Below are 19,054 nucleotides of genomic sequence, written 5' to 3' on the forward strand. Positions count from 1 at the left end.
AGTCCAGGCCAGTGCTCCCAGTATGAACCAGTGCTCCCAGTATGAACCAGTGCTCCCAGTCCAGACCAGTGCTCCCAGTCCGGACCAGTGCTCCCAGTATGAACCAGTGCTCCCAGTCCAGGCCAGTGTTCCCAGTCTGGACCAGTGCTCGCAGTCTGGACCAGTGCTCCCAGTACGAACCAGTGCTCCCAGTACGAACCAGTGCTCCCAGTGTGAACCAGTGCTCCCAGTACGAACCAGTGGTCCCAGTATGAACCAGTGCTCCCAGTCCGGACCAGTGCTCCCAGTCTGGACCAGTGCTCCCAGTATGAACCAGTGCTCCCAGTCCAGACTGGGACCGGTCCCAGTCCAGCCCAGTGCTCCCAGTGCCCCAGGACTCGCAGCCGCTGTAGTAAAATACTTTTATTGCAGACGGGACCCCCGGGCCCCCCGGTCCTCCGGCCCGGCAGGGGGCGCTCAGCGGGGCGGGGCGTGGCCCGCGGCGGGGGGGCGGGGCCGGGGGGCGGGGCCGGGGCGGAGCAGCGGGGGCGGGGCCCGGCCGGGCTGCAGGGGGGGGGGCGGCCGCGGGAGCGCGGGGGGCGGGGCCGGGGGCGGGGCCGGGCGCAGCAGAGGGGGCGGGGCCGGGGGGCGCGAGGGGGGCGGGGCCAGGTGGGACACGGCCGTGATCTGCACCTGCGGAGAGAGGCGGGGCTGGAGTGGGCGGGGCTGGAGTGGGGCGGGGCTGTGATTGGGCGGGGCTGGAGTGGGCGGGGCCGGGATTGGGCGGGGCTGGAGTGGGCGGGGCCGTGATTGGGCGGGGCTGGAGTGGGCGGGGCCGGGATTGGGCGGGGCTGGAGTGGGCGGAGCCGGGATTGGGCGGGGCTGTGATTGGGCGGGGCTGGAGTGGGCGGGGCCGGGATTGGGCGGGGCTGGGATTGGGCGGAGCCGGGATTCGGCGGGGCTGTGATTGGGCGGGCCCGGGATTGGGCGGGGCTGTGATTGGGCGGGGCTGGAGTGGGCGGGGCCGGGATTGGGTGGGGCTGGAGTGGGCAGGGCTGTGATTGGGCGGGGCTGGAGTGGGCGGGGCCGGGATTGGGCGAGGCCAGGATTGGGTGGGGCGTGGCCATTGGTTGATTGGGGTGTGATTGATTGATTGTGGTGGGGTCATTGATTGATTGGGATGTGATTGGTTGATTGGGGTGGGGTCATTGATTGGGATGTGATGGATCGATGGATGGATGGATTTATTGAGTGCGGTGGGGTCATCGGGGTGGATTGATTGATGGATTGATGGATTGATTGATTGATTTGGGTGGGCGCAGTGATTAATTGGTGTGCGGGACTGCCTCCGCTGTGCTGGGCCCAGTCCAGGATCAGAACTGGGCCCAGTCCCACCCCCCAGCCCAGGACTGGGACCAGTCGCGAGCTCAGCCCCCGCGCCCTGCCCAGCCCTTCCTCACCTCCTCCTCCTCCTCGTCAGGCTCGGGGCGGTCCCCGGGGGGCTCCCCCTGGCCCGGGCGCTCCTGCAGGAGCCGCTCGAGGCCGAGGCGGCGCCGGGGGCCCAGCACGAAGCTCCGAACCTGCGCCGCCGTTTTGTTGCCCAGCACGGCCGCCACCGCCGGGAAGTCGCGGCCATAGCGGCGCAGGGCTGGGGACAGGGACACGGCGCTGAGGGACGCGGGGCCGGCGAGCGGCCGCGGCAATTAGCCTAATGAGGGGGCAACTCACCCTGCACCACCAGCAGCTGCTCGTCCGTCGTCCAGCGCGAGCTGAACCTGCTGCTGCCCTGGGGGGTGAGCGGAGGTGACTTGGGGGGGACGGGGGGACGCAGCCGGGAGCTGCTGGGACACCGTGGGGACACCGCGGGGACACGGGGACCCACCTCGGGCGGCCGCAGCCCCTCCAGGCCCCCGTCCAGCGCCTGCCTGAGGCCGCTGTTGATCTGCTTGATGCGCTGCACCTGCGGGGATCGGCGAGGGGCTCACGGGGGTCCCGGGGTGTCCCCGGGAGTGTCCCCCGGGTGTCCCCGGGCCTCACCTGCCGTTTCAGGGCCACCAGCTGGCAGTCCAGCTGGCGCAGCGCCCGCGCGCCCAGGTCGGGGTTGGCCGTCACCTCGGCCACGTCCTCGCGGCTCAGGCGCATCCCGCGGGGCGGGCGGCGCCGCTGCCGCGCCGGGGGGTGGTGCCGGTACTGCGGCTCCTTGCGCGGCCCCGCCTTGGGGTAGCAGGGCTGCTAATTAGTTCGGTTCGTTCATTAGTTGGGTTATTTTAAGCGGTTATCGCCGGGGGAACCCCCCGAGCACCCCCCCCCCAACCCCGGAGTTGGTACATCCCGCCCCGGCCGCTGCTCTCCCGCCCCCCCAGCAGGGGGCGCCACCCCGGTCCCGTTTCTGGGGGTTTTCCCCCCAATTTTGGGGGTCTCCCGACCCTCCGCCACCTCCCCCTTGTTGTTTTCAGGGGTTCCTCCCCATTCCCAAAGATTCCCCCAAATTTCGGGGGTCCCACAGCCTCTTTAGAACCCCCCCTCCCCCCAGCTCCTCCCTCCTTTAGGGATTCACCCCCGTTTTTTGGGGGTCTGGCTCCATATTTGGGGGGTTTCCCCCATTCCCTCCCTTTCCTGATCACCCCAGCCTCGAGCCCACCCCCCAAATTTCACCCTGTGACCCCTCCCCGAGCTCCCCCAAACCCCTCCTGTGCCCCCCAACCTCTTTTTTGGGGTCCGGGGGCTCCACGTCCCCCTCGGGGCTGGGGCGCTGCTCGTCGGTCTCGTCGTTGCTGCGGGGCCGGAGGGGAGCCGAGTTTGGGGGTTCGGGGGAATTTGGGGAGTTTTGGGAGGTTTTGGGGATGTTTTTTGAAAGTTTTTTGGGAGGTTTTGGGGAGGTTTAGGAGAGGTTTTGGGAAGTTTTTTGGGGAGGTTTTTAGGAAGGTTATTGGGGAGGTTTCCAGAAGGTTTTGGGGACGTTTGTGGAAAGATTTTGGGAATGTTTTTGGGGAGGTTTTGGGAAGGTTTTGGGAAGGTTTTTGGGGAGGTTTTCAGAAGGTTCTTGGGAAGGTCTTGTGGAGGTTTTGGGGAAGTTTTTTGAAGGTTTTGGGGAGGTTTTGTGGAACTTTTTGGAAGGTTTTTGGGGAGGTTTGTGAGGAGGTTTTGGGGAGGTTTTGGGAAGGTCTTGGGGAGGTTTTCAGGAAGGTTTTCGGGGAGGTTTTCGGAAGGTTCTGGGGTGGTTTTGGGGAAGTTTTGGGGGGCGGTTTTGGGGGCGTTTTCTGGGGAGGTTTTGGGGGGCTCAGGTGGGATTTTGGGGGTCCCGTACCTGTCGTCGCGGTCCCGGCGGCCCAGCAGGCGCCGGGCCTGGCGGTCCATGACGCTGGTGCGGGACCGCGTTTTCTTCCAGGAATAATAATATTTAACCAGGCTGGGGATGAGCTTGTCTGGGAGCTGGGGGGCACACAGGGCGTTGGGGGGTTTTGGGGGCACAGAGAGGATTTGAGGGGGTGCTTGAAAAAACCAAAAGAAAATCAAAAAAAAGCCCCAAAAACTCCTCAAAAATCCCCAGAAAAGCCCCCCCAAAAAAATCCCAAAAACCCCCAAAAAACTCAAAAAAAAATCCCCAAAAAAATCCCCAAAAAATGTCCAAAAGATGCCCAAAACGCCCCAAAAACCCTTGAAAAATCCCAAAAAAGCCCTGAAATCCCCAAAAATTCCCGAAAAAAAATCCCCCCAAAAAACTCCCAGCCCTCTGCGCGCGGCACGGCCGCCCCGCGCCCTCCCCGGGTTTTTGGGGCGCGTTTTGGGGTGTCTCTGACCATCTGCTGGATGCGCGCGAAGCTCTTGCCGTGGAAGCTGAAGGCCTGCTCGAACAGCACCTTGTCCTCCACCGTCCACTCGTCCGGGAAGGGCGTGAAGTTGGCCAGGTCCGCCAGCGACTTCTCCACATCGTGCTTGTGCCACAGCAGCATGCCCAGCGCCTGCGGGCACGGCGGCCAATTTGGGGGGCTTCGGGGGGCTCGGGGGTGCTCCCTGAGGGGGGGCAGGGGGGGTTTGGGGGGTCCTGAGGGGGTCAGGAGGGGTTTGGGGGGTCCCAATTGGGTCAGGGGGGGTTTGGGGGGTCCTGAGGGGGTCAGGGGGGGTTTGGGGGTACCCTGGGGGGATCTGGGGGTGCCCCAGGGGGGTCAGGAGAGGTTTGGGGGGTCCCAATTGGGTCAGGGGGGGTTTGGGGGGGGTCCCAGGGGTGTCAGGAGGGGTTTTGGGGGGTCCCAGGTAGGTCAGGGGGGGTTTGGGGGTGTCCTGAGGGGGTCAGGGGGGGTTTGGGGGTGCCCCAATTGGGTCAGGGGGGTTTGGGGGGGTCCCAGGGGGGGTTTTGGGGGTTCCCAGGTAGGTCAGGGGGGTTTGGGGGGGTCCTGAGGGGGTCGGGGGGGTTTGGGGGGTGCCCCAGGAGTGTCAGGGGGGGTTTGGGGGCACCCTGGGGGGATCTGGGGGTGCCCCAGGGGGGTCAGGAGGGGTTTGGGGGGCTCCTGAGGGTGTTGGAGGAGTTTAGGGGTACTCTGGGGGGATTTGGGGGTGCCCCAGGAGGAATTTGGGGGGGGTCCAGGGGGGTCAGGAGGGCTTTGGGGGTGTCCCGGGTGGGGCAGGCGGGGTTTTGGGGTGCTCCAGGAGGGGCAGAAGGGGTTTGGGGTGCCCTGGGTGGGTCACGGGGGTCTGGAAGCAGCCCGGGGGATCTGGGGGTGCTCCATGGGGGTCAGGAGGGGTTTGGGGGTCCCAGGGGGGGTTTGGGGGTCCCGGGGGGGGGTCCCTACCTGCTCGATGTTGTAGCCGTGCTTGTCCTTGGCCATGGCGATGTACCTGTCCACTGGGGGGGTTTGGGGGGTCAGGGGTGGGGTTTGGGGGGTCAGGGGGGGTTTGGGGGGTCACGGGGGGTTTGGGGGGTCAGGGGTGGGTTTTGGGGGGTCGGGGGGGGCTCAGGGAGGAGTGCAGGGGGTAAAAAGGGAGGGCGGGAGGGGGGGAGGGGGCTCAAAGGGATTTTGGGGGGCAGGGGGGGTGAATGAAGGGGGGATGGGGGGGATCGGGGGTGTCACGGGGGGGCGCGGGGGCTGGGGGGCACCCCGGACGCCCCCTCCCCAGCAGGACCCCCCCGTTTTTGGGTCGGGGGGCTCACGTTTGGCGTCGGACACGCAGTGGTTGGGGGCCCACACCAGCATCCCCTTCAGCTCCTTGCTGCTGTAGCGGGCGGGGCTCTCTGGGGAGGGGGCACGGGGGTCACACGGGCCGGGGGGGACCCCCAAAACCCCCCCAGGACCCCCCGGCCCCCTCCCCGCCGCTCCGTACCTGGCTTGCAGTCGGGGATCACCGCCTGGTAGTCGGCCCCCACCCGGATCATGCTGTCTGCGGCGGGAGGGGCGCGGGGCTTTACCGGGGGGGTCCGCACCGACCCCCGAGCCCCCCGGCCCGGGGGTCCGGCCGAGCCCCCTCCCCCGCGGGAACAAAGCGGCGCCCACGCGGGCGCCCGGGGACAATGGGGACGGGGCTTTGTTCGCCCCCCACCCCCCGAAACGTCCCCGCGGGACCCCCACCCCCCCGGCCGAACCCCGCGGGGGGGGCGCCCCCTCCCCAAATTCGCGCGGGGCCGTCCCCGGCACCCCGCGGGTTATTTGGGGCGGTGGGCGCAGCCGGGGGGTGTCCCGGGGGGGGGTCGCAGGCGCGGGGGTGGTTTTTGGGGGTTATTTTTTGGGGGGGGGGTCGCTCACCGTGGCCGTGCTCGTCCTCGCTGGCCTCGTCCTCCGAGGGGGGGGGTCCCGCGGCGCCCCCCGCCCTGGCGCGGCTGCGGGACAGGATCGCCGCCGGCTTCTCCATCACGGCGGGCATCGCCCCGGGACCCCCGCGACCCCCGGGACCCCCCCGGGACCCCCGGCACGGCCCCGCTCGGGAACCCGCTCGGCCCCGGCGCCCCCCGCCCAAATCCCCCCGAGCCGGGGGTCCCGGGAGGGGCGTGGGAATTCGGGGAGGGGGAGGAGCGGGGCGGGCCCGGGGGGCGGGAGCGGGGCCGGGGGGGTGGGGGGGGTCGGGAATTTGGGGGGGGGTCCCGGGCTGGGGGTCCCGAGCCCGCCGGGCCGCACAAAGCGCCGCCGCCGCCGCTCCCGGTGCCGAAGTAGTTCCAGCGGCCTCAGCACGGCCCCGCCGCCCCCCGTACCCCTCCGCGGGGCTCGGGGCACCGGGGGCACCGGGGGCACCGGGGGGAGCGGGGCCGATGTGGGGCTGGGCTGTGCGGCCGTTCCGGGCTCTCCGGTCCCGGTTTAACCCGTTCGGATCTCTCCGGTCCCGGTTTAACCCGTTCCGGGCTCTCCGGTCCCGGTTTAACCCATACTGAGCTCTCCGGTCCCGGTTTAACCCGTTCGGATCTCTCCGGTCCCGGTTTAACCCGTTCCGATCTCTCCGGTCCCGGTTTAACCCGTTCCGGGCTCTCCGGTCCCGGTTTAACCCATACTGAGCTCTCCGGTCCCGGTTTAACCCGTTCGGATCTCTCCGGTCCCGGTTTAACCCGTTCCGGGCTCTCCGGTCCCGGTTTAACCCGTTCCGGGCTCTCCGGTCCCGGTTTAACCCGTTTGGAGCTCTCCGGTCCCGGTTTAACCCGTTCCGGGCTCTCCGGTCCCGGTTTAACCCGTTCGGATCTCTCCGGTCCCGGTTTAACCCGTTTGGAGCTCTCCGGTCCCGGTTTAACCCGTTCCGGGCTCTCCGGTCCCGGTTTAACCCGTTTGGAGCTCTCCGGTCCCGGTTTAACCCATACTAAGCTCTCCGGTCCCGGTTTAACTCATACTGAGCTCTCCGGTCCCGGTTTAACCCGTTCCGGGCTCCCCGGTCCCGGTTTAACCCGTTCCAATCTCTCCGGTCCCGTTTCTGACCCGTTCCGGGCTCTCCGGTCCCGGTTTAACCCGTTCCGGGCTCTCCGGTCCCGGTTTAACCCGTTCCAATCTCTCCGGTCCCGGTTTAACCCGTTCCGATCTCTCCGGTCCCGGTTTAACCCGTTTGGAGCTCTCCGGTCCCGGTTTAACCCGTTCCGACCTCTCCGGTCCGGGTTTTGACTCCGCCCCCCTCAGCGCGGTGGGCGTGGCCTCCCGCCTTCCCGCCCAATCCTCTCTCAGCCAATCAGCGCCGAGCCGCCTTCGCGCCCCGCGCCGCCGCCACGCGCCCGCTCCGCCCCGCCCATCCCGCACGCGCGGCGGCCCCCGCCCCTTTCGCCCCGCCCCTTTCCCCCTCCGCGCCTGCGCATTGGCCGCCGGCCGCGAGCTCGCGCGCTCTGCGCCCCGCCCCCCCGCCCCCCCCCGTATAAATAGCGCGCCCCACGCGCGCGCCCCCTCAGAACCTCCGCGCCCCCCGCGCCGCCCGGAGCCGCCGCCGCCGCCATCATGGGGGTGAGCGGGGCCGCGCCGCGCCCGGCGGGGCTCGGCCTGAGGGGAAACTGTGCAGGGGCGGGGCCTGCGAGGCGCCGCTGAGCGGCTGGAGGTCGGCGCGGGGGTCGCGGGAGTCGTGTGAGGGGATTTGGGGTCGTCTCGGCGGCTGGGAGGTGGCCGCGAGGCCTCGGGGGGTTCCGTGGCGGCGTTTGGGACCGGCTCAGAGGCTGGGCAGGCTCCTTGGGGGGGATTTGGGGATTGGGGCTCCTGTGCGCAGATTCGGGACTTGCCGTGAGGTTTTGGGGTTGTTTGAGGTCATGCGGAGCTCTTGGGAGGGCTCTGGATGCTGCTGGGAGCAAATTGGGACCTTTTTGGGCTCTCGGAGGCTCTTGAGGCTTTGGTGAGGCTTTTAGAAGCTTTCGTGAGCATTTGAGGTTCCCACGGCGAAATGTGGGCTTTTCTGAGGGGATTTGGGGCTGTTTTGGGAGGATTTGGGGCTGGGCTTCCCCAGACTCCTCCCGTGATGTCCCATCCAATCGCCTGCTGCAAAATTCCCGTGTTTTCCCCCAGAATGACCCTAAAGCGGAGGTTTCAGCATCCACATCCCGGCCAGCAGCAGGTGCTGCCTGCTCCATCCCCAAAACACTTTTAATTCCCCCGAACCCAGTGACAGATGAGTTTTTGAGGGACATTTACCCTGTGCCCCTCCCCACCCCGCTGCTTTTCTTGTCACTTCTTTCCTTTTGGGTGCACTTCGCTTGATTTTGGTGATTCTGCAGCTCAGCAATCTCTTTGACCGGAGCTTAGCGGGGATCCCAGCAGGATCCCTCATTTTGGGTGAAATCACCCGCATTTTTAGTGCCAATTTCCTCAGATTTGGGAAAGCCACTCCAAAGGAACAATTTTACGTGACTGCTGCTCGCTGCCACCTCCTTGTCCCACCTAAAACCCCTGAGATTTTGGGGCAAAACCCCTTCAAGCTGCATCGCCCAGCAGCAACACCCCACAGAGAGACTAAAAACTCAACACTGGTTTTCTCCCTAAACCGCATTTTTCTCTAAGCTTTTGGGACACTCTCCTCACCTGCAGCTCCACGCTGATGACTTTTGCCGTTCCTTAATGACTTTGGGGCAGAACTTTTGGGCTCGGGGGCGGGCAGAGTGTCCCGCCGGCGGGGATGGCCGGGCTTTGGTGCCGATTCCCAAGGTTTTGGTGCGTTTTTTCCCCAGAGGAAGTCGAGCAAGGCCAAGGAGAAGAAGCAGCGGTGGCTGGAGGAGCGCGCGGCCATGGCCGCTGTCTGCGCCAAGGTCGAGGCCGCCAACAAAGTGAGTCTGGCGAGCAGAATTGGGGCGGAAAAGGCCGGAATCGGTGCCAGCCCCGCTGCCCTCGGCCGCGCTCTGCTCTCTTCCAGCTCCAAGATCCCCTCGAGGCCTTCCCGGTGTTCAAAAAGTACGACAGGAACGGGTGAGTGCTGCCGCTCCCGGTGTCCCCGAGGCTGCTCCCGGTGTCCCTGGTGTCCCCACGGTGTCTCCGTGTGTCCCCAGGCTGAACGTGTCCATCGAGTGCCGCCGTGTGTCCGGCCTGGAGCCGTCCACGCTGGACTGGGCCTTCGAGCTGACCAAGGCCAACATGCAGACGCTGTGAGTGGCACCGATGGACTTTCCTGCCCCAAAATCACCGGCGCTGGAATTTTCCCCCCAACCCTTGCAATCTTCCTTGTTGCCCGTGATTTTGATTTCCCACCTTGGTTCTTGCTGTGATTTACCCCAAATCCCCGGGGTTTTTTCCCCCAAATCCCTGGGAGTTTTTCCCCCCAAATCCCTGGAGGTTTTTCCCCCCAAATCCCCAGGGTTTTTTCCCCCCCAAATCCCTGGGGTTTTTTCCCCAAAAATCCCTGGGTTTTTCCCCCCAAATCCCCAGGGCTTTTTCCTCCAAATACCTGGGTTTTGTTCCCCCAAATCCCTGGGTTTGTTACTCAACATCCCCTGGCAAAAACCTCTGGTTTCCTCCCCCCAAACCCCATTTCCACCCCCCAAACTCCCATTTTTTCCCCCCCAAACCCCCATTTCCTCACCCCAAACCCCCATTTCCTCACCCCAAACCCCCATTTCCTCACCCAAACCCCCATTTCCTCACCCAAACCCCCATTTTTTCCCCCCCGAACCCCGTTTCCCGGCCCCCACGCCCCGTTTTTCCCGTGCCCAGCTACGAGCAGAGCGAGTGGGGCTGGAAGGAGCGGGAGAAGCGGGAGGAGCTGCGGGACGAGCGCGCCTGGTACCTGCTGGCCCGCGAGCCCGGCCACGGCCCCGTCGCCTTCTCCCACTTCCGCTTCGACGTCGAGTGCGGCGACGAGGTCCTGTACTGGTGAGGGGGCTCGGATTTGGGGTCACCCCACAGCGGCTCTGGGGCCGTTCCTGGGGTCTCGGGGGGGTTTTTGGGGTTTCTGTTCATGGTCTCAGGGGGGTTTTGGGGTGTCTGTTCCCCGGTCTCAGGGGGTTTTGGGGTGTCCGTTCCCAGGTCTCAGTGGGGTTTTGGGGTGTCTGTTCCCCGGTCTCAGGGGGTTTTTGGGGTGTCTGTTCCTCAGTCTCAAGGGGTTTTGGGGTGTCTGTTCCCCGGTCTCAGGGGGTTTTTGGGGTGTCTGTTCCTCAGTCTCAAGGGGTTTTGGGGTGTCTGTTCCCCGGTCTCAGGGGGTTTTTGGGGTGTCCCTCCTGCAGCTATGAGGTGCAGCTGGAGAGCCGGGTGAGGAGGAGGGGGCTGGGCAAGTTCCTGCTGCAGATCCTGCAGCTGGTGGCCAACAGGTCAGAGGGGTCTGGGGGGAAACAGGGGGGGTTTGGGGGGGACTGATGGGGATTTTGGGGGATTCTGGAGGGGTTGTGGGGAATGGAGGGGGTTTGGGGGGGATTTGGGGGGAAGGGAGGGGGTTTTGGGGGAATCTGGGTGTCGGGGGCATTTGGGGGGGATGTGATGGGGTTTGGGGGAGGTTTGGGGGCAGAACCAGGGGGAGTTTGGGTGAAATGGGGCAGTTTGGGGGGGAACTGGGGGTGTTTTGGGGTGAACCAGGGCAGTTTTGGGAATGCCACTGGGCCGGTTTTTTGGGGTGAAACCGGCGCAGCTTGGAGCCAAAGCAGGGCAGTTTTGGGGGTTCTACGGGGGCAGTTTTGGGGGTTCTACCAGGCCGGTTTTTGGGGTGAAACTGGGGCAATTTTTGGGGTGAAACCAGGGCAGTTTGGAGCCCAACCAGGGAAGCTTTTGGAGTGAAACCGGGGCAGTCTTTGGGGTACCATGGGGCTGGTTTTTGGGGTGAAACCAGGGCATTTTGGAGCTGATGCAGGGCAGTTTTTGGGGTTCCCAGTCCGGTTTTTGGGGTTCCCAGTCTGGTTTTGGGGTTCCCAGTCTGGTTTTGGGGTTCCCTGGGGCGGTTTTGGGGTTCCCAGTCCGGTTTTTGGGGTTCCCTGGTGCGGTTTTGGGGTCCCCCGGCCGGTTTTGGGGTTCCCTGGCCAGTTTTGGGGTTCCATGGGGCGGTTTTGGGGTCCCCCGGCCGGTTTTGGGGTGACCCGCGCCCCGTGCCCGCAGCACGCAGATGAAGAAGGTGATGCTGACGGTGTTCAAGCACAACCACGGCGCGCTGCAGTTCTTCCGCGAGGCGCTGCAGTGAGTGCGGGGACACCGGGGACACCGGGGGACACCGGGGACACCGGGGGACACCGGGAACACCGGGAACACCGGCACCGGGAGGGGACACGGGGGACACCGGGGACAGCTGTGACAGCTGTGGCACCCTGTCGTTGCAGTGACCGGGCGCCGCGGGCAGGCGGGGCAGGGGCACAGACAGAGGTGGGTGCTCGGGACCCCCCTCGGGACCCAAATTCGGGGCTTTCGAAGGCCATTCTGGGGAAAATTTCCCTGTTTTTGGTCATTTTGCTGTCAGTTTGGGATCCCCTTTTGGATCCTTAAAAAACCCATTTTGGGTTTTTTAACCCATTTACAGTTGTTTTTTTCAGCTGTTTGAAACTAATTCTCCAACATTTTTTCCCTTTTCCCTTCTATTTTTTTATACCAAGGCTTTTATCCTTTTCTATATTTATTTTAAACCTATATTTATAGGTTCTATATTAATTTTTTGGGTTGTTTTGGTCCTTTTCTGGGGGAATTTTAAGCTCATTTTATGTTTTCTTTCCCTAGTTTTAGAGAAATAATTTTAACTCTCTGTTAGTTTTTTAAACACATTTTTGGGGGTTTTGGTCCTTTCCTGAGGATTTTACAAACCCTTTTTTCAAGGTTTTAGTCCCTTTTCCAAGATTTTCCCCCATGCTTCTTTTTCATCTTTTTTAACCCACTTTTCCAAAAGTTTTTCCCCTTTTCCCACCAATTTCCACAACTTTTTTTCTGCTTCCCGTTACCCAAATCTGGCATTTTTAACCCCAAATTTCCAAGGACATTTTACATTTCCCTTTATTCCATTTTTCCATTTTTTGCTTGTTTTCCACCCATTTTCCCAGGCTTTCAACCCCTTTTCCCCAGATGGTTTTTAACCCTTTCTCCTCTGATTTTTGGGGTTTTTTACCCTTTTTTGGGTGCTGCTCCCCCCCCCAGCCTTTCCCCTCCCATCCCCTCCCACTGCCAGCCTGGGGGGTGATGTGGGGGGGTCAGGGTGACAAGGAGGGGGTCCCGGGGGGTTTCTGGGGGTCAGGGGGCGTTTTTGGGGGTCAGGAAGGATCCTTGGGGCTCAGGGGGGTGGCGGTGACCCCGTGTCCCCCCCGTGTCCCCCCAGGTTCGAGGTGGACGCCACCTCCCCCAGCGTGTCCGGCTGCTGCGGGGACGATTCCTCCTACGAGATCCTGAGCCGCAGCACCAGGTTCGGGGACCCCCACCCCGGGGGGGGCCCCTGCGCCGGCTGCTGCCACTGAGCCCCCCAAAAACAGCCCCGCGCCCGCCCGGCGGGACCCCCGGGGCGGGTGACACAAACGCCCCTTCCCCCCCGTGCCGGCGGTGCGGCGCTGGGCGGGGAGGGGGATTTTTGTGCTGGATTCGTATTTTATTTTTATTTTATTTTTATTTTATTCTTTATTTTTATTTTATTTTTTCTTTCTATTTTTTTTCCCATTTTATTTCTATTTCTATTTTATTTCTATTTCTGTTTTATTTCTATTTGTATTTTATTTCTATTTCTCTTTTATTTCTATTTCTATTTTATTTCTATTTCTGTTTTATTTTTTCCTTTTTTTTTTTTTCAGCCGTTTTGTTTGTACGGGATAAATAAATAAATAAATAAATAAATAAACTTCAGTTGAGGCTCTTGCGCCGGGGGCGTGGCCGTGCGCGGGAGAGGCGGGGCTATGCTAATGAGCAGCACAGCAACTCGCGCGGCTACGAATAAATTATGTTAACGAGGGGGCGTGGCCATGGTGGGACGTAGCGGCGCGCGGCGGAAGTGACGTCAGAGCGCGCCGCCGCCGCCATGCTGCCGCCCGCCGCCCTCCTCGCCCGCTCCGTCCTGCGCGCCGCGGCCCGGCCGGGCCCGGCCCCGCGCGGGCTCCGCTCCGGGCCCGCGCTGAGCCCCGTCAGCACCGCGGTGAGCGGGGGGGGGCGGGGTGACCCGGGCGGGGCCGGGCCCCGGTGACCGGCGCGGCTCTAACGGCGCCGTCCCCGCAGGACACCGTGCTGGGCCTGGCCGCCGTGTTCGTGTCCATCTTCGGGCCCGCCGCCTGGGTGCTGGGCCACATCCAGGACTACCGCAAACGCGAGGAGTGAGGCGGGCCCGCCGCACACCGGGACCAGCCGCTGCGGGAGCCCCGCGAGCACCGGGACCAGCGCCGCGACCGGCGGGAGGCGCCGCCGCCGCCCATGGGACCCTCCCCGCTCCCCCCGCCCCAATAAAGGAACCGCGGATTCCGCCCGAGCCTCTGTGTCCGTCCCGCCGTACCGGAACCGGGCCCTGACGTCACCGGGGCGTCACGGGGAACGGCGCCATTGGGGGGGGGGGGGGGGGGGGCTCGTTCCTGGGGGCGGGGCCTGTTGCTGGGGCAGATCAATTCCACCAATCAGATTGCGGCACAGCTCGTTGCAAGGGGCGGGGCCTGTTGCTGGGGGGGGCAGATCAATTCCACCAATCAGATTGCGGCACAGCTCGTTGCTAGGGGCGGGGCTTTATGCAAGGGCAGATCATTTCCACCAATCAGATCGCGGCACAGCTCGTTGCTAGGGGCGGGGCCTGTTGCTGGGGCAGATCAATTCCACCAATCAAATCGGGACTCTTTGCTGGGGGCAGGGCCCCGCCCCTCCCGGTGTCCGCCATTCCCGCTCCGGTTTGGGGGGCGGGGTCTCATTTGCATACCGTTCCCGCCATTCCCCGCCGGCGGGAGGCGTTGCAGTGGGCGGGCCCCGTTTCAGCGGGCGTGGTTCCCATCCCCGCCCTCACCGGGGCGTGGCCTGTCCCCGTTCCCTCCCGGAAGTACCGGGGAGTTCTGTTCCGGTGCCGGCGGCACTTCCGGCGGAACGGACGTGGCAGTGACGTCAGCGCGGCCGGAGCCTCCCGGTGGCGGCGGCCGAGCCCGCGGTGAGGGGGGAGGGGCGGCACCGGGACCCCTCGGGGGCTCCGGGGCGGCGCCGGTTCGCGGGGGGCTCCCGGCGCGCCCCGTTCCGCCGCCGGTAACCGGTGCCGCCGGTGTCCCAGGGCAGGCGATGAGCCCCGATGCAGGCGCGCCGCCGGCTCGGGCCTAGGCAGCGCGAACCGGGCGCGGCCCCGGCGCCTCCCCGGGCGGCGGCGGCGCCTCCCGCGCCCCCGGAGCCGCCGCCCGCCGACGTCATGTCGTGTCGCGACAGGACCCAGGAGTTCCTCTCCGCCTGCCAATCGCTGCAGGGCCGCCAGGTGACCCCGGCACCCAAACCCCCCGGGAATTACCGGGGGGTCTCCCCAAACCCCCTGGGAATTACCGGGGGTCTCCCCAAACCCCCCGGGAATTACCGGGGGTCTCCCCAGATCCCCCGGGAATTACCGGGGCTCTCCCCAAACCCCCTGGGAATTACCGGGGGTCTCCCCAAACCCCCACCCCCCCCATCCCGGGGCTCCCCCCTGATCCCCGTTTTCCCCGGTTCCCCCCCAGGACCGGGGGCTCCCGGCGGGCAGGGCCGGGCCCGGGCCGGGGCGGCCGCGCAGCGAGTTCAGCCTGATGGCAAAGTGAGGAGGGGGCTGGGAACCCGGGAATTCGGGGTTGGGGTCCCCCAGGAATCGGGGCTCGGGATCCCCGGGAATTGGGGTGGCGGTCCCCAGGTACGGCGGGTCAGGATTAGCCCGAATTGGGGTGGGGGTCTCCAGGAATTGGAGTGGGGGTTCCTGAGAACTGGAGGTTGGAATCTCCAGGAATTGGGGTGGGGGTCTCCAGGAATTGGGGGTTGGAATCCCCAGAAATTGGGGTGGGGGTCCCCGGGTATGGCGGGTCAGGATCAGCAGGAACTGGGGTGGGGGTCTCCAAGAATTTGGGGTCAGGATCTCTGGGAATTGGGGTGGGGGTCCCCAGATGTGGGTGGGGGTCCCGAGGAATTGGGGCGGGGGTCTGCAGACCCCCCCCAATCCCTGCCCCCCCCTCCCCCCAGGCGCATCGGGAAGGACCTGAGCAACACCTTCGCCAAGCTGGAGAAGCTGACCCTGCGTGAGCGGGGGGCTTGGGGGTCCGGGGGGCTTTGGGGGGCTTTGGGGGTGTCCTGGGGGGATTTGGGGGTCTCTGGGGGGCTTTGGGGGGGTCAGGGGGGATTTGGGGGTGTCCTGGGGGGATTTGGGGGTCTCTGGGGGGCTTTGGGGGGGTCAGGGGGGATTTGGGGGCTCACGGGGGAGTTGGGAGGGCTCAGGGGGGATTTGGGGTGTCAGGGGGGATTTAGGGGGTCTCAGGGGGGATTTGGGGGGGTCTCTGGGGGATTTGGGGGGTCCTGGGGGGATTTGGGGTCTCTGTGACCCCGCTGACCCCCCCGCAGTGGCCAAGCGCAAGTCGCTGTTCGACGACAAATCCGTGGAGATCGAGGAGCTGACCTACATCATCAAACAGGTGCGGGTGGGGGTCGGGGGGTTTTGGGGGGTTTTTGTGGGGGGGTTTTGGGGTGCCCCTGACCCCCGTGCCCCCCAGGACATGGGCAGCCTGAACGCGCAGATCGCGGCGCTGCAGGAGCTGCTGCGGGCGCGGCGCGGCCCCGGCGGGCGGCACCTGCAGAGCCACTCCAGCGGCGTCCTGCTCTCCCTGCAGGTGGGCCGGGGGCTTCGGGGGATTTTGGGGGGATTTTCGGACTCTTGGGGGGGTTTGGGGGATTTTTGGGTGGGTTTTTTAGGGGGTTCCTATGGGTTTTTGGGGGTTTTTTTGGGGGTGGTTTTGGATTTTGGGGTTTTCTTTGGGGGGGGTTTTGGGAGGTTTTGGGGTTTTGGGGGGGGTTTTAGGACTTTTGAGGGTTTTAGAGGAGTTTTGGCGGGTTTTGGGGTTTTTTTGGGAGGTATGGGGGTTTTGGGTGGGTTTTGGGGGTTTTTGGGGTGTTTTTGGGGGGCCTTTGGGAGGTTTTGGGGGTTTTTTGGGGGATTTTTTGGGGCGGCTTTGGAGGGTGTTTGGGGGATTTTTTGGGGGGTTTTGGGAGCTCAGGGACCCCCCAGTGACCCCCCACCCTCCCTCCCCAGTCCAAACTGGCCTCGATGTCCAACGACTTCAAATCGGTGCTGGAGGTGCGGACAGAGGTGAGCGGGGCTGCTGCAGCTTTTCCTTTCCCTCTTTTTTCCTTTCTCTCTTTTTTCCTTTCCCTCTTTTTTCCTTTCCCTCTTTTTTCCTTTCCCTCTTTTTTCCTTTCCCTCTTTTTTCCTTTCCCTCTTTTTTCCTTTTCCTCTTCCTTTTTTCTCCTTTCTCTTTTCCCATTTTTACCTTTTTGCTCATTTCTCATTTTTTTTCTTGTTCTTGTTGTTACAATTTTTTATCCTTTTCCCGCTTTTTTCTGCTCCTGATTTTTCCTTTTCCTTCACTTTTCTTTTTTTCACTTTTCTGCTGCTTTCTCACTTTTTCTTCTCTTTCTCCAATTCTGTTCTTCTCCTTATTCCACATTTTCCCAATTTCTCCCCATTTTTCTCTTCTCTCCCCATATTTTCCCCCTTTCTTTGCTCTTTCTCCCCCTCATTTTTCCCCCCATTTTCTCCACATTTCCCCCCCATTTTCTCCCACCTTTTTCCCCATTTTCCCTCACTTTTTTCCCCATTTTCCCCTGGTTTTGCCCCAGAACCTGAAGCAGCAGCGCAGCCGTCGGGAACATTTCTCCCGCGCCCCCGTCTCCGCCCTGGCCGCCAACAACCTCGGTGAGCCGGGAATTCCTGGGAATTCCGGGGGGGAAAGGGAATTTTGGGGGGGGTTCTGGGTGGGAAATGGGAATTTTGTGGAATTTTGGGGGAATTACAGGTGATAAAAGGGGAATTCTGGGTGGGAGATGGGAATTTTATGGAATTCAGAGGGAATTTGGGTGATAAAAGCAGAATTCTAGGTGGGAGATGGGGATTTCTATGGAATTCCGGGTGGGAGATGGGGATTTTTTGGAATTCAGATGGAATTTGGGTGATAAAAGTGGAATTCTGGGTGGGAGATGGGGATTTTTTGGAATTCCGGGTGGGAGATGGGGATTTTTTGGAATTCCGACTGGAATTTGGGCGATAAAAGCAGATCTCTGGGTGGGAGATGGGGATTTCTATGGAATTCCGGGTGGGAGATGGGGATTTTTTGGAATTCAGATGGAATTTGGGAGATAAAAGCGGGTTTCGGGGCCGCTCCGCAGGCAGCCCGGCCGTGCTCCAGCCCGAGCCGCAGCGCCCGGGGGCCGTGGCCATCGAGATGGACGGCAGGACGAGCCAGCAGCTGCAGCTGCTGGATGAGCAGGTTTGGAGCCCCAGGAAAACCCCGGGAGAAGGGGATTTGGGGGATTTTGGGATTTTGGGGCAGCCCCACAGCCTCCCCTCCCGCAGGACTCGTACATCCAGAGCCGCGCCGACACCATGCACAGCATCGAGTCCACCATCGTGGAGCTGGGCTCCATCTTCCAGCAGCTCGCACACATGGTCAAGGAGCAGGAGGAGACCATCCAGAGGTGAAAAATCCCCAAAATTCCGTCCCTGAAAGCCCACATTTCCCTCTTTGAGTCCTCCAAATTCCCCTCCCTGAGTTCCCCCAAATTCCCCTCCCTGAACCCCAAAATTCCTTTCCCTGAACCCCCAAAATTCCCACTTTGAGTCCTCCAAATTCCCTTCCCTGAGCCCCCAAATTCATCTCTCTGAGCCCCCAAATTTCCCTCTCAATATCCCATTAATTTCCCTGTGATTTCCCCCCAATTTCCCTGAAGTTTTCCCCCAATTTCCCCCCGAATCCCTCAATTTTCCTCTAATTTTTCCACCCAATTCTCCTCAATATCCCTTTTAATTTCCCCCCAATTTCCCTGTGATTTCCCCAATTTTTTTTGTCATTTTCCCCATAATTTCCCTGTGATTTTCCCCAATTTCCCTGTACTTTTCCCCCCATTTCCCTGTGATTTTCCCCCCATTTCCCTGTCCTTTTTCCCCCGATTTCCCCCCAATTCTGCCCCGCCGTGCCCAGGATCGACTCGAGCGTGGAGGACGCGCAGCTGAACGTGGAGGCCGCCCACGGGGAAATCCTCAAATATTTCCAGTCGGTCTCGGCCAACCGCTGGCTGCTGCTCAAGGTCTTCCTCCTGCTCCTCCTCTTCTTCATCATCTTCGTCGTCTTCCTGGCCTGACCCCGCGGCGTTTCCCCCAAATTCCCGCTCGGACTCGGCCCCGCGGGGCTGCACACGGACACGGGGCTGGGGGACCCCAAAACCCCCCCGGGATCCCCCCAAAAAACCCCCCAGGATCTCCCAAAAACACCCCCCGGACCCCCAAAACTCCCGGGAGTTGCCAACACCCTCCTGGGACCCTCCCAGGACCTCCCAAAACTCCTCCAGGACCCCCAAAACCCCCCCCCGAGTCCCCCGAAAATTCCCCCGGGGTCCCCCAAAACCCCCCCAGTGCCCCCAAAACCCCCCAGGACCCCCCTTTCCCCTCCCAGGTGGGGGTTGGGGATCCTGGCACTGCTCTGGGACCCCTCCCCAAGGACCACGGGACCCCCAAAAAGGGGCTGGGGACCCCCACAGAGCCGAGGACCCCCAAAAAGGGGTTTGGGGGGACCCCGGGAGATCCGGGGGGGATCTCTGAGGGGGCTGCAGGACCCCCAAGCGATGGAAGCTGTGAGACCCCCGGGGTTGGGGGAATCTGTGAACCCCACAGACCCCCCAGGTGGGGGGTGCAAGACCCCCATGGGAGCCCCGGGACCCCCAAAAGTAGGGGGGGGGTGGAGCTCCTCACAAATCTGGGGGGGGGGCTGTGGTGGGACCCCCTCAGGTCAAAGCCTTGGGACCCCATGGGAGCGCTTGGGGTCCCTCTTGGAGGGCTGCCGACCCCCAAAAGGGGCCTGGGGACCCCATTAAATTACCGGAGGGGGGGGTGGGGGGGCTGCAGAGCCCCCGTGGGAATAGGAGCCCCCCCCCCCACCCGGTAAAGCCTTGGGATCGCCAGGGAGGGGTCTGGGGGCTGCCCCGGACCTCTTGGGGAGCCTTTGGGGCGGCTGCAGCCCCCCCGGGACCCCCCAATAAACCCTGGCCCCCCCAGATTCCTCCTGGTGGTTTTTTTCCTCCCG

The 19,054-nt window shown here is 63.3% G+C and overlaps 3 protein-coding genes and 1 long non-coding RNA gene across 5 annotated transcripts; 3 read left to right on the forward strand and 1 right to left on the reverse strand.

The window, feature by feature from the left end:
• Positions 1-387: 387 nt before the first annotated feature.
• Positions 388-5,862, reverse strand: LOC110478851 (REST corepressor 2). The gene is made up of 12 exons (XM_085564012.1): positions 5,718-5,862; positions 5,299-5,355; positions 5,129-5,209; positions 4,770-4,822; positions 3,780-3,941; positions 3,287-3,411; positions 2,684-2,753; positions 2,017-2,211; positions 1,862-1,939; positions 1,708-1,765; positions 1,440-1,627; positions 388-672 (listed from the first exon to the last, which is right to left on the reverse strand). Exons 1-12 carry the CDS (start codon positions 5,833-5,835, stop codon positions 457-459), a joined length of 1,401 nt encoding a protein of 466 aa, XP_085420138.1. The 5' UTR covers positions 5,836-5,862; the 3' UTR covers positions 388-456.
• Positions 5,863-8,488: 2,626 nt separating this feature from the next.
• Positions 8,489-12,399, forward strand: NAA40 (N-alpha-acetyltransferase 40, NatD catalytic subunit; the record flags this gene model as incomplete). The annotated part of the gene is made up of 7 exons (XM_085563649.1): positions 8,489-8,683; positions 8,770-8,822; positions 8,903-8,998; positions 9,564-9,722; positions 10,073-10,156; positions 10,932-11,009; positions 12,130-12,399. Coding segments are annotated over 7 exons (801 nt in total), but the record flags the coding sequence as incomplete, so codon positions are not given.
• A 358-nt stretch (positions 12,400-12,757) lies between these two features.
• On the forward strand, positions 12,758-13,257 carry LOC110478823 (uncharacterized). Its single transcript, XR_002466820.3, has 2 exons — positions 12,758-12,930; positions 13,011-13,257. It is a non-coding gene; the product is annotated as an uncharacterized LOC110478823 (long non-coding RNA).
• A 668-nt stretch (positions 13,258-13,925) lies between these two features.
• Positions 13,926-19,027, forward strand: LOC146764829 (syntaxin-5-like). 2 transcript variants are annotated; one of them, XM_085563567.1, is made up of 10 exons: positions 13,939-14,226; positions 14,462-14,535; positions 14,952-15,007; positions 15,327-15,397; positions 15,476-15,592; positions 16,012-16,068; positions 16,599-16,674; positions 17,145-17,245; positions 17,332-17,453; positions 17,957-19,027. In XM_085563567.1, the coding sequence occupies exons 1-10, from the start codon at positions 14,050-14,052 to the stop codon at positions 18,114-18,116; spliced, it is 1,011 nt and encodes a 336-aa protein (XP_085419693.1). In that variant the 5' UTR covers positions 13,939-14,049; the 3' UTR covers positions 18,117-19,027. The 2 variants fall into 2 exon arrangements, with proteins under 2 accessions (XP_085419694.1, XP_085419693.1); XM_085563568.1 differs by lacking the exon at positions 15,476-15,592 and having other exon boundaries at positions 13,926-14,226.
• The last annotated feature ends 27 nt before the right edge of the window (positions 19,028-19,054 follow it).

The sequence above is a fragment of the Lonchura striata genome, chromosome 31 (assembly GCF_050655825.1).
Source record: "Lonchura striata isolate lonStrDom1 chromosome 31, ASM5065582v1, whole genome shotgun sequence".
NCBI lineage: Eukaryota > Metazoa > Chordata > Aves > Passeriformes > Estrildidae > Lonchura > Lonchura striata.